General features: G+C 42.2%; 1 protein-coding gene across 1 annotated transcript; it reads left to right on the forward strand.

The window, feature by feature from the left end:
* Positions 1-391: 391 nt before the first annotated feature.
* Positions 392-12,280, forward strand: LOC307213396 (amine sulfotransferase-like). Its single transcript, XM_079971264.1, has 7 exons — positions 392-638; positions 2,051-2,199; positions 6,220-6,428; positions 8,030-8,156; positions 8,920-9,014; positions 9,601-9,781; positions 11,988-12,280. Exons 2-7 carry the CDS (start codon positions 2,058-2,060, stop codon positions 12,110-12,112), a joined length of 879 nt encoding a protein of 292 aa, XP_079827390.1. The 5' UTR covers positions 392-638; positions 2,051-2,057; the 3' UTR covers positions 12,113-12,280.
* The last annotated feature ends 262 nt before the right edge of the window (positions 12,281-12,542 follow it).

The raw sequence follows: 12,542 nt of genomic DNA on the forward strand, positions 1-12,542 counted from the left end.
CGGTCCTTCAATTATAAAGGACTGATTCCATTTAGGGCTTTAAAGATCAGCAGCAACACTTTGAATTGTGCTCAGAAACGGACTGGGAGCCAATTAAGATAATTCAGGACCGGTGTTATATGGTTTCGGCGGCTACTCCCAGTCACCAGTCTAGCTGCCTCATTCTGGATTACAACAAAAAGGGATAATTTTGGAGTTAAAGTTGGTGTTATTGGGGTGTAAGTCAGTGCAGGCATGTGTGTACAAATAGTCATCCATTGGTGAATCTCAGGTCCCTTGTACCATTTGAGCCCATTTTCTACTAGTGGACCAGATATAATACTGCATTTATTTCTTAAACGGACAAAGACCACTGTTGATATTGGCTGTTGCTTGTGCAAAGTTCTTCCCATGTTGTTCTTTAGATTATGTGCCTCGATGCTCCTGTGTTACCGTTCTTTTCTTGCATAACTTGCAAGGAATGATTTACTAAGGAGGAGGCATCGATTTAATCAAACTCTTATTAGTTAACAGAATTCTATAAAGCAGTTTCCTTGAGAGCTCTGAACGTGAGCCTTGAAAAGCTGAAATACTCTAAGCTACAGAAGAGATCGGTCTCTCCCTCTCTCTCCCACACTTTTTGACTCTAAAAACAAAAGGTAGGTAAGTTTTCTTGTAAATTAAACTTTCCAGGGAAAAGCAGGACTACCGAATGACAAACAAGTAATCTACTCTTTCTTGCAAGAGTTCTGAGGGGCAATAAGGTATTTCATCAGATGCATGGAAACTCTTGTCACAGTTCATATTATTTTATGGTGTCACACAGAATGCAACATTTGTGCTACCAGAGATTTACTTATATAGAGAATTAATATAGAGACTTATATAGAGAATTAAAGTGATTTTCAGGCTTCATGGCATTTTATTTCTTTATCACTTTTAAGCAATGGATTTTATTTTTATTTAAATGTTTATAAAGCACCCATTCATCTATAATAACACAAGGTGGTATATCTCAATGTCATGCATCATATTCTATATTACGGCTTGAAATGTCCCAACAGGTATAAAAGGCCTGGCGACAACTGGCGACAACTTTGGTTTCCTCAGCACCAAATGGAGCCTTGAACTTTCTCCCCTAATAATTCCCCGCCTCCTTATACCATGCACTGAGCCCACCCTAGCAAGTGCCTTCCTTGTCAGACGCTACGTGGGTGGAGAGAAATTGGCACAGGGAGGAGACAAAAAAAGAAAGGGATATTTTGGCAGTGGTGTCTCAGTATGGGAGCACCTGCTCCTACAGGGCCCATTGTATGTCTAGCCAACTCTCTGTATTATCATAGATGAAGCTGAGGGCAGCATTCCCTCCATAGAACCTCCTTGGGCACCACATTTCAGCAGCAGTTTCAGCCAGAGCTGGCAATGGAAGCCAGATGGGCGGTGACCAATACCTTTCTCTTTGCCACCCTGTGGTCCCCAGGCACATCTATGGTTTAGTCCCAGGAAGCCCGGAATATACGTCACCCCAATTTCTTGAAGCTGATCAAGAACCCAGGAGGAAATGGCAAGAGTTCCCAACAGATTCCGTCTTTCATTTCCCTTGGATCCATTTCCAGGGAGCAGTTTTTTGCTTCCTTCACACCTCCCCTGAGTACAAGAATGAGTGTCAGGATAGCAGCACTGACCAAACTATGATGCCAGGCAGCATAAAGTGAGGCCAAGGGCTGCTACTTTGCATGCTGCACACATGAACTTGAGAAATAACTATGTGATGGTGAGAGAAAAAAGCCTTATTGTGTAGGGCAAAGCCAACTTTGAGTTGAAAGCAGCACCATTTTAAGAAACACTTAAATCGGGGGGGGGGGAATGCCTTGTTGCCTCAATGATGGGTCAAGTCTCTGTTCTTTAAATGATGGACCTTTATGTTGCTCACCTGTGATGGAAGAGAAGCATGGGATTCTGCTATGGGGTCTGCAGGAGGAGTAGGATTTCACAAAATGACACTTCTATTTCTTTGTGATTCCCCATTGTCGTATAATAGAGAGAACTATTCTCTTCTCTTTATTCTTAGGCAGGCAATGCAACCAGCTGAGAAATACCTTTTCACATACAAAGGATTTTCTTTCCAGTCAGCATTTACTTCAGTGGAGTACTTAGATTCCCTGGAGGGTTTTGAAATAAGAGACAGTGATGTATTTTTAATCACTTATCCAAAATCAGGTAAGAGTACCTTTTCGTAGGTTGAACCATCATTTCAATTCAACCCTGTTGGATACCCACATATATCTACATAGTATCTGTATTATCCTAACGCAAGATTAAAACCAAATGCAAAATTGAGGTCAATGTGGGTAGTATGGAACTTACCTGGTTACATAAAGGTGAACTGGGCCATGTTCTGACTTGTTTTTAAAAAAGAGATGTTTTCCACCACTCTCAACATGTTTGAGGTTTATAAAACAACATAAATACACATCAAAAACATTCAAATGCTTTGCCACTCATGGGGGGGGGCCATATCCACTGCAGTTGTGCCCTACATGCAATAACTTCCACTTCCACACCAGAACTTCCTTCACTCTTCTCTCTCCTTGTGTCCCCAGTGTTCCCCAAATCTGCCTTGGAGGGTTGGTGGGGTGGGGAGGACACAATAACCAGGAGTGGGCGAGGAGAGAGAGGGGAAGTTCTGCATTGTATAGGCATTTAAGACTTGGGTGACATGAAGAAAGGATTCTGCAACTGCCTTTTGCCTATTATGTTTGTCCCACTGGCCATTTCTCATCCACAATGGAAAGAAAGCCGGACTTCCGGGTTAGCGCCAACAACTAATGGCGGATTCCCTCTGAGCTCCGGAGGGATCGGCTCCGCGGGATCGGGTCTTACCACTGCGGCGAAGCTGGGACCCTCAAAAAATCACAGGCGGGTGAAGCCTGTGAGCGTGGGGACTCGGCGGGACCATTTGTGCCCCCCCAAGCCACGAAGGAGGCTTTTTAAAGCTCCGGAACGGGACGGGGTGAGCGGCGCGGTGCTGAGAGTCGATTGCTCCTCCCGCGGAGTGAAGCCGCATAGCCGTTTGTCGGAGAGCGCTGACTTCTTCTTGTGAACATTTGGACTCTAAAGCAACAACTCGTGAGTAGTACGGAATTGGAACTTTAAAGAAAATTTTCTTTTTAAATTTGGCACGATCGGGGAAGGTCTAAACAGGAAGTCAGCCTTCCCTCTCTGTAAACAACTTAAAGCAAAGGACCTGCTAACTAAGGTTGAGGAGAATTTTTTTTCTTTTTTCTTGTAAAAGACTTTAATTTCACGGTTTGGCACTATAAGAATTTCATTGGAGGCAGGGGAGCCTGCAGAAAAAGATTTAAATTTGGGAGCGAAAGCGCCACCCCCCGGACCCGGGAGTGTTCCGCGAGAGCCTGGTGATGAGGTATAGAAGATCTTGACAGCTGTCAAGTTAGCTGTCAAGACGCAAAAAGAGGACTTTGTTTCTGTTGCTTCTGCTGGTTATATTTTGTTACAACCTGCTCCTGAATAATGAAGGGCTGATACAAACTAACTGGACTTTTGGATTTGTGCTGAAAGGAACATCAAGGAACTAAAACTCCCCTAGAGGGGGCTTTGGGACATTACAAAGAATGGCTGGAGGAGGAAAAATACAGGCTGAACTGAACAGAGCATTTGTTCTCTTGGGAAAGTTGCAAGGTCAAATTGATGTTTTGGCTACAAATGCTATAGCTTTGGATTTAACAGTGAATACCTTCATTGAATTTGATAAGGACAAGGATCTGATGCAGGAAATCTACTTAACTGGACAAATAGAGAAATCTGAGAGCCTTGAGAATTTGGAGGTCCCTGAAGAAAAGGAAGGGGGAGCTGGAATTTTGCAGATGTTAAAGGAGAGCTGTAATTTGAGGCCTGACATGATGGCAATAAAGGAAAATAAAAACCTGATGTGGAAAGCCTGGCCTGAATTGGAGAGTGAAAAATGGAGGGATCTCCTTATGTGGAGATCTGAAGACCTAAGGATTACAAACTTGATCAAGGTGGAGGTTGGAGCTTTGGGGGCATTTGGATTTGAAAGGAGTATGAAACAAGATCCGGAATACCCCATAGGCTTCATCTTTAAGTATGAAGGCCTGGATGGAAGAAAAGTGGATCCTGTTGGGCCGAAGCCTCCCCGAGACTAGGTTTTCAATATTAAGGACTATCAAAAAGACCGGCAGAGAGGAAGTGAGAGAGAATTAAGAGCCTCGGACTTGAGATCTCCAGGCTGATTGTATACTGAGACTGATGGACACATGTTGGGGACTGGAACCGGGAAGGGGGCATGGGTGGAATAAAAATTGGGAACTCAAAGGGTTTATAATTATAATTTGTTTTTCTTTTCATCTTGTTATTTGTATGAAAATTGGGAAAATTCGTGGAAGGGAACTTTGGTCGACCTTAGAGAAATGGTTTAAGAATAAGTATTGATGTATAAGTTTGGATGAGAGTTAAGATTGAATAAAGTAAAAGTGGTTTTTAAGATGAATTAAATTAAATGAAAATAAGGTTGGAAGGATATAAAGGGAAAATGATTAAATATAGAGGATTAAGCAAAAATGAACCGAAGAAATGGAAGAAAGAGAGAAAGTAAAATAATAACATATTAAAATAAACTATTAAGTTACAAAATAAGGGAAAGGACTTGCTGAAATAAAAATCTGAATTTGAATACAGAAAGGGGAGGTGTGGGGAGGTCAAGAAAATAAGTAAAAGGCAAGTTGTCATGTAAAGGACATTAATTGTTTTTTTTTCTTTTTTCTTTTTAATGATTGTATTTTTTCAGTGTATTTTTTCTGTTTTGTGTTGTATTCTGTATTTTTTTGTTTTCTGTTTTTGTATGTTCTCTTTATAATCTTTAAAAAATTTGAATAAATATTAATTTTTTAAAAAAACACACAATGGAAAGGAAGCCTTGGTCAGTGTTCCTCATTCACCCTTTGCTGCCCCTATTTCAGTGGTGGTCTGTGTGACACCAAAATTTGGTGCCCCCCACCTCTCACCTTCTATTTGACATCGTAGTGTTGGCAACCCGTGCAGCCAGGTCCCTAAATCTGCCTCTGCTTGCTGTGTTGATTCCCTTCCTCTCTCATTTCTTTTTAGTGTTGCAATTCATATAGTAAGCTCCACGATGCAGAGACATGTTTTCAGTTATTTCACTCTTTAAAGTACTAAGTACATGTAGTTAGTATAATGAATGAAATTAAAGTAAAGGTAAAGGTATCCCTGGACGGTTCCAGTTGCGGATGACTCTGGAGTTGCACGCTCATCTAGCTCTATAGGCCAAGGGAGCCGATGTTTGTCCACAGACAGCTTCCGGGTCATGTGGCAAACTAGAGCAGCTCACAGAAATGCCGTTTACTTTCCCTGCTAGGTGGGCACGAGCTGGGACCGAGCAATGGGAGCTCACCCCATTGCATGTTGTTTCAGTTATTTCGCTCTTTAAAGCACTAAGTATATTCATGACAATGAATGAAATTAAAGTAAAGGATAAAGGTACCCCCGACCATTAGGTCCAGTCGCGGATGACTCTTTTGTCCGCAGACAGCTTCCGAGTCATGTGTCCAGCAAGACTAAGCCGCTTCTGGCAAACCAGAGCGGCTCAAAGAAATGCCGGTTACTTTCCTGTCGGAGCGGTACCTATTTATCTACTTGCACTTTGATGTGCTTTTGAAATGCTAGGTGGGCACGATCTGGGACCGAGCAACGGGAGCTCACCCTGTTGCGGGGATTTGAACCACGACCTTCTGATCAGCAAGCCCTAGGCTCTGTGGTTTAGACCGCAGTGCCACCCTCGTCCCCATATGAATGAAATTAAGTAAGGCAGGTGGCGCTGTGGGTTAAAGCCTCAGCGCCTAGGACTTGCCGATCGAAAGGTCGGCGGTTCGAATCCCTGCGGCGGGGTGCGCTCCCGCTGCTCGGTCCCAGCGCCTGCCAACCTAGCAGTTCGAAAGCATATTAAAGTGCAAGTAGATAAATAGGGACCGCTTACCAGTGGGAAGGTAAACGGCATTTCCGTGTGCGGCTCTGGCTCTGGCTCTGGCCAGAGCAGCGATGTCACGCTGGCCACGTGACCCGGAAGTGTCTCCGGACAGCGCTGGCCCCTGGCCTCTTAAGTGAGATGGGCGCACAACCCCAGAGACTGTCAAGACTGGCCCGTACGGGCAGGGGTACCTTTACCTTTATTCTCATTTATAGTCACAATATGGACCCAAAATATTTTGAGCTTGATTTATCATGAAGGTCACCGAGATGGAACTGAAAAAGTCGACTTAATAGACAGGGCTCCATGGCTGGAGTACAATGGCCGCAAGGTGGATTTTGTCAGTCGCCCATCACCTCGCCTCTTTACTTCCCATCTACCCTACTATTTAGTACCCAAAGGATTCAGGAACAGAAGGGCAAAAGTAGGAAACAGCACATTTATTATTTGATCATATTCAATGTTTGTCTTGCCTTATTTGAATGAACATCTCAGTTTCCGTTAACATTTCTCCGTTTTTGAGGGCAGTTCATCCAGCTGCAATTCCATTGTCCATATGAATGAATAATGCTCTGTGCACCCTGAGCTTGGAATAATTCCCATAACTCCTAAACAGCACAGAGTTTATGCTCCACCATAGTAAAAGTCCTGGAGGGTGTTAAGAATAAAACAGGTTCTTTTATCTGAGATTCAGTGCACTTCAGGCAGAACACAAGTAAGCAGTCAGACAACCAATATATTGGAATTTCTACTTAACATGGCTTTGTTGATTAACAAGCAGAACACATAACAAGACAAGGGAACATGCACTCAGTCTCTCACACAATCACACATACACTCACCACTCTTCTTCTGGATCGGTGGGCAGACAGCGGCATCCTGGCTGCATCCGACACACCAACCCTCCTGAAAAGCCTGATCTTATTTAGTCTTTTTTGATGCACATCTGAATATTGGCATTTCTCATTGCCTTTGACATGTTCTTGGCAGTCCTCCACCCTTAACATGTTCTTGGCATATCACAACTCTCATGCTTTGCACCTGGTCTTCTGTAACTTTTGGCATAGTACAATACTCATTGTTTGTAACTAGCATTGCACAGCCAATCTTTCCACTTCCTTGCAGGTACAGTACTTTTGCCAGAACATGCACATTCCATTCGCTCTTTGATCAGCGCAATTTATGAATAGTTCATCAACAGCATCCATTTTATGTGGTGGTCTTCAGCCATCTTGCGGCCCATTCAAAACATGGCATTCGTTGTACGAGTACTTGGAGCTTGCAAAGCTGACAGACGCACTATGAGATAAACCTAAAAAGATGATGAAAGAAGAATGGGAATGTATAAATAATTATCTAGGGGATAAGGGTTCAACAAGAAAGACCTGGTTATGTTTAGAATGGTACCTCATAGAGAAATGTTCCCTGATAGCAAGATGAGGGTTTCCTTGGAATGCAGATCGAGAGAATTGATAAGAATAATGATCTGTTGTGACCTTGATGGAAGCGTACAGTAGATGAGCCTTTCTGTGTTCTGGCTCTTCTTCTTCTTCTTCTTCTTCTTCTTCTTCTTCTTCTTCTTCTTCTTCTTCTTCCTCTTCTTCTTTTTACCTTTCCCTTTTCCCTTTCCCTTTCCCTTTTTTTCTCATCCGTCTTCTTATGTTTTATGCCATGTACTTTGATATTTTTTGTAGTTTTTTAACTTTTTCATTATTATCATTATTAAGTAATTTTCTTTTGTAATTTTGGTGGTCTATATTTGTATGTATTTGTTTAAAGCAAAATAAAAGTATTAAAAAAAAAATGGCATTCGTTACAAGGGTGCCATCCAACAGACTTAATAAGAATAAGCTCATTCGACACCATAGGATTGCACTGTGCATGTGACATTCATGCTGCAAAAGAGGGTGAGGCTGCCAGGGCTGTAAAGCAACTTGGAAGCACCAAGAATCCACAACAAGAGATATCTGAGATCCATCCATTTATTATTTTAGAAATCAAAAGAATTTGTTGTTATTCCTGCAGGTTGTTTATGTGTCCAGAAACCCAAAGGATGTCTTGGTTTCCTTTTACCATAATTCCAAAACTATAGTCAAATTAGAAGAAGTAGAAGATTTTGGAATTTTCATGGAGAGGTTTTTGGCTGGCAAGGGTAAGGATGAATTGCTACTCTAAAATGAATCACTCTTGTCCCTTCATCTTTATCCTTTGACAGCAGATTAAAGAATTTCTCACTGTGTTAAGGAACCTTTTCAGAATGCCATGTCTGATGCTATAGGTTACTCTGAGGAAATTCCACATCCATGCATCACAAAGCGTCTCCAACTGAGACTCCAACTACACCATTTTATGCCACTGATGGCTGGTGTCCATTGATGCCGAAGGGAGGGTATAGATCTGGCCAACTCCCAAAGGAAATCAGGTGGATTTGTATGCTGTCTGCATCAGGATGCAGCAGCTACAAATCATTACAAGCTGGAACACCCAATGCTTAATCAAGTGTAGAGATTTGTGTCAAGTAATAACGCAGAAACCCTGACATGGTCTCTTAAATGTTTTATTAACTTCCACACCATATAAGGAAACTGCCAGAGTGGGAAGGAAGGGGGCTGGAGGAAGGCTAGACTGATCTCAGCCCACCCATCACTCTCTCATCGCATTGGGATGGGAAGCACAGCAGGGAGCCTTAAAATGCAGAACTCTTCTGCAAATTCCTTCTCTGAGAAAGTGTTTGGTGAGGTTGGGTGGTATTAATTCATCTTCTGTTTAATGGTTTGTTCCACTGCTGGTTCTTAAAATGATTTCTTTAAATTGTTTTAATGGAGTTTATATGTTCGTACTGCTTCTGTCTGAATGTTTTTTTTTAAAGAAAGTCTGATCTACATTTTATGCCAAATCAACATTTCTCCTATCCATATTTGCAAGTTTATGGCTGGACCATGTGGAAGGCTGGTACTCTCACAAGGATGACTTCAATATTCTGTTTCTTACCTATGAAGAAATGAAGAAGGTAAGTTATCAAAATGCTATGCAGTCTGATATTAAACATCCATCAAAACTCACCTTTACAAAATAGAGGAAGGAAGCAATTTAATTATGCAAGTTTCCTCAGCTGCTGCTTCCCCTGCTAGTCTCGCTTCCTTTCCTAAAGATTCTTCAAAGCCTAGCAGGCCATGGATTCAGGAGCAGCTTTTCGGACCCTAGACAGCAAATAGTGCATATAACCATTTCCCCTGAGGGATTATGGGGCTATAAATAAAGTCTCATGGTCCCAAGCAAGATATGTCATTTCACAGGCCCTCTGATGCTGAGTAGAGATGTCACAGAACCTCCCTTGTGTCTTCAGGGACATTTATTTATTTATTTACTTGTGGACTCAGAGCTGCCCCAGAATATAATGCATTCTGCATGGCACATGGAATTAAAGCAACAATGAAAGTATAATGCAATTGCAATTATTCCAAACTAGGCAAAGAAAGATGCAGGCTGCTTGTTTCCCCTGCTTGTAATCCTGCCTATTCCATGAGTTTTAGTCTCTAGGCTGTCAGGTTTCTCTATTGTGGGTGGCCTGACATTAAAACCACGTTCCATTTCAGGACCTGAGAAGCTGTGTATTGAAATTATGCAACTTCCTGGGAAAGAGACTGACGGAAAAGGAGGTGGATGCTGTTGTGGATCAGGCTACATTTAATAAAATGAAAACAGATCCCAGGGCAAACTATGACTTCTTGCCACCACATGTCATGGACCACAGCAAAGGACATTTTCTTCGGAAAGGTAAGTTAATGGTAGATCACACTGACTTGGTGCTGCTTGCAGAATCCATGACATATTCCCCTCACAATTGCATCTAGGGATCAAATATATCTGGCGGTATGGATATTTTTTTTACCACCACAATGCACGTTATTTCGTTCTGCTTCCTGGGCCAGGCACTGTTGCAGACTATTTGTAAGTTAGTAAAAAAAAAAAAAAAAAAACCCCTCTCATATGGCATAACAGCTTCCTAATGTTCGAATATGCACAATAATTTTTTTTTAACACCACAATAAAATTACATATGTACTGTCCGCTTCCTCTCTTTCTACATTCCAACATTCTACATTCCAACATGTCCTAATTTCTTACCCCATGTGCAAAAGTTAAGGAATCCCAAACTAACTATTGGGATTATTAGTTATTAATTCAGAAGTGAACAGAGCGATCTGAACAGGGGCAGAACTAAGCTTTCTTTCATAGACTAGGTCAGCAGCACCCGACCAGACCTGGGCAAGCATGCACAAACACCCCCTCAACACATTTGTGTGTTTTCTTGGGGGGGGGGGGAGAAAAACAGCTGCCCTAGTCAGGGAGCCCTGTAGGGACAGAGGACGCCACCTGCTGCCAAGGGGTGCAGAAGCACGTGAGGGAGGGAGAGGTCGGTGTTATAGCCTGACCCAGCTGTCCTGGGCACCCCACAGGCAAGGGGGGGCTCTTCCCTTTGGAAAAGGCAAGGTGGGAGATAGTGAAGATGTTGGAAATGGTGGAAAACGTTGCTGCCAATATGTTGGATATGAAAGATCCTTCTTGGGCTTGAGAAAATTTCGATCTTAGATAAGCTGTGTGCAAATGAAAAAAGTCACTACCTTTCCTGGATAGATTTCTAAATCAACCAACGCTGATTTATTTAGAACATTTTGTTAAAGCAGAGGGCTCAGTTTGCAAGCCTGGGACTTCATCTTGGCATTGGACCTTAGTAAAACATTCTCCCACGTCCTTTTGGATGGCGGTGTCTCAGTTCTGGAAAACCCGCCCCACACAGCTGTTCAGTAACAGGGGACTGTGTCCAATGCAGTTGTGCCCTCCACACAAGAACTTCTACTTGCACACCAGAACTTTTCCTGACTTTCCCTTCCCATAGGCGCCCCCTCCTGTGTATCCCCAGATCTGCTTTGAAGGGGATCAAGTAACTGGGAATGGGAGAGGAGAGGAAGTTCCAACCAAGTCTTTGTGCAAATGGGACATATTCAATGGGTAGAACGTAGGGGTTTAGACAGTAATTTGACAGGTCTGCATTATATAGGCACTGAGGAATTGAGTGACAAGAAGGCAAAATACAATGAGCATTTCTCAAAATTCCTGGGAAGAATAATAATGATTGGAATAAGCTGAATCAAAGTACTTTGGAGGACTGACAACTCTTTTTATTCCCTGGACTTTGACTGGTCATTTGCATTTCCATCTATAGGGAGAATCTAGAACAGAGTTTGTGGTGGTTTTCTGAAAAAGAAAGGAACATCTTAGCAAATATTTTTCTGTCCTCCCAAATCCTCAGATTCCATGAAGGCTTCCTATTTCTCATCCACAATGGAAAGAAAGCCTTGGTGAATCTTCACATTCTCTTCAACAGGGACATTTATTTATTTACTTGTGGACTCAGTTGAAAGAGCTGCCCCATAATATAGTGCATTCTGCATGGCTAATGGAATTAAAGCAACAATGAAAGTGCAATATGATGCAATGGCAATTATTCCAAACTAGGCAGATAAAGATGCAGGCTGCTTGTTTCCCCTGCTTGTAATCCTGTCTATTCCATGAGTTTTAGTCTCTAGGCTGTCAGGTTTCTCTATTGTGGATGGCCTGACATTAAAACCACGTTCCATTTCAGGACCTGAGAAGCTGTGTATTGAAATTATGCAACTTCCTGGGAAAGAGACTGATGGAAAAGGAGGTGGATGCTGTTGTGGATCAGGCTACAATTAATAAAATGAAAGCAGATCCCAGGGCAAACTATGAGTTCTTGCCACTGGATCTCATAGACCACAGCAAAGGACATTTTCTTCGAAAAGGTAAGTTAATGGTAGATCACACTGACTTGGTGCTGCTTGCAGAATTCCTGACATATTCACCTGACAATTGCATCTAGGGATCAAATATATCTGGCGGTATGGATATTTTTTTGACCACCACAATGCACATTCTTTCTTTCTGCTTCCTGGGCCAGGCACTGTTGGAGACTGGAAGAACATGATGACAGTCGCACAAAGTGAAAGGTTTGACAGCGTTTTTAAGGAGAGAATGGAAAAGCTGCCCATCAAGTTCTGCTGGGACATCCATGAGGAATCATGAGTCTGCATTCAGCCTGGAAGGATGAAATAAAGTGCACTATATGCATTTAATCCAGCCGTATTTATAAGATTCAGCAGAATACTCTCATGAGGCTTAATAGTTTCCTAAAGTTCAAATATGTGCATTAATTTTTTAAAAACACCACAATAAAATTACATTTGTACTGTCCGCTTCTTCTCTTTCTACGTTCCAACATGTCCTAATTTCTGACCCCATGTGCAAATGTTAAGGAATCCCAGGATATCTTTTGGGATTAGAAATTGTGTTTTAATTTGGCAGTGTTATAATGAGGTTACCATTGGATTATTGTAATTGAAATTTAATAAAAAATATTCTTAAAATAAGCCAACTAACCAACTATTGGTTTCCCAAATGCACTGGCGGAGGAAGCGGGGTGTGGGCCACCCCTGGTGTCATCCCTGAGGGGGGG

Source organism: Podarcis cretensis (assembly GCF_951804945.1).
Source record: "Podarcis cretensis genome assembly, chromosome: 3".
NCBI lineage: Eukaryota > Metazoa > Chordata > Lepidosauria > Squamata > Lacertidae > Podarcis > Podarcis cretensis.

Excerpts from the sequence above, each read along its gene's own strand:
- LOC307213396 (XM_079971264.1), top strand. The coding sequence starts at position 2,058 with ATGCAACCAGCTGAGAAATACCTTTTCACATACAAAGGATTTTCTTTC. Across the intron at positions 8,157-8,919 it reads GAGGTTTTTGGCTGGCAAGG|TATTTGCAAGTTTATGGCTG; the intron begins GTAAGGATGAAT and ends TTCTCCTATCCA. Across the intron at positions 9,782-11,987 it reads AGGACATTTTCTTCGGAAAG|GCACTGTTGGAGACTGGAAG; the intron begins GTAAGTTAATGG and ends TTCCTGGGCCAG.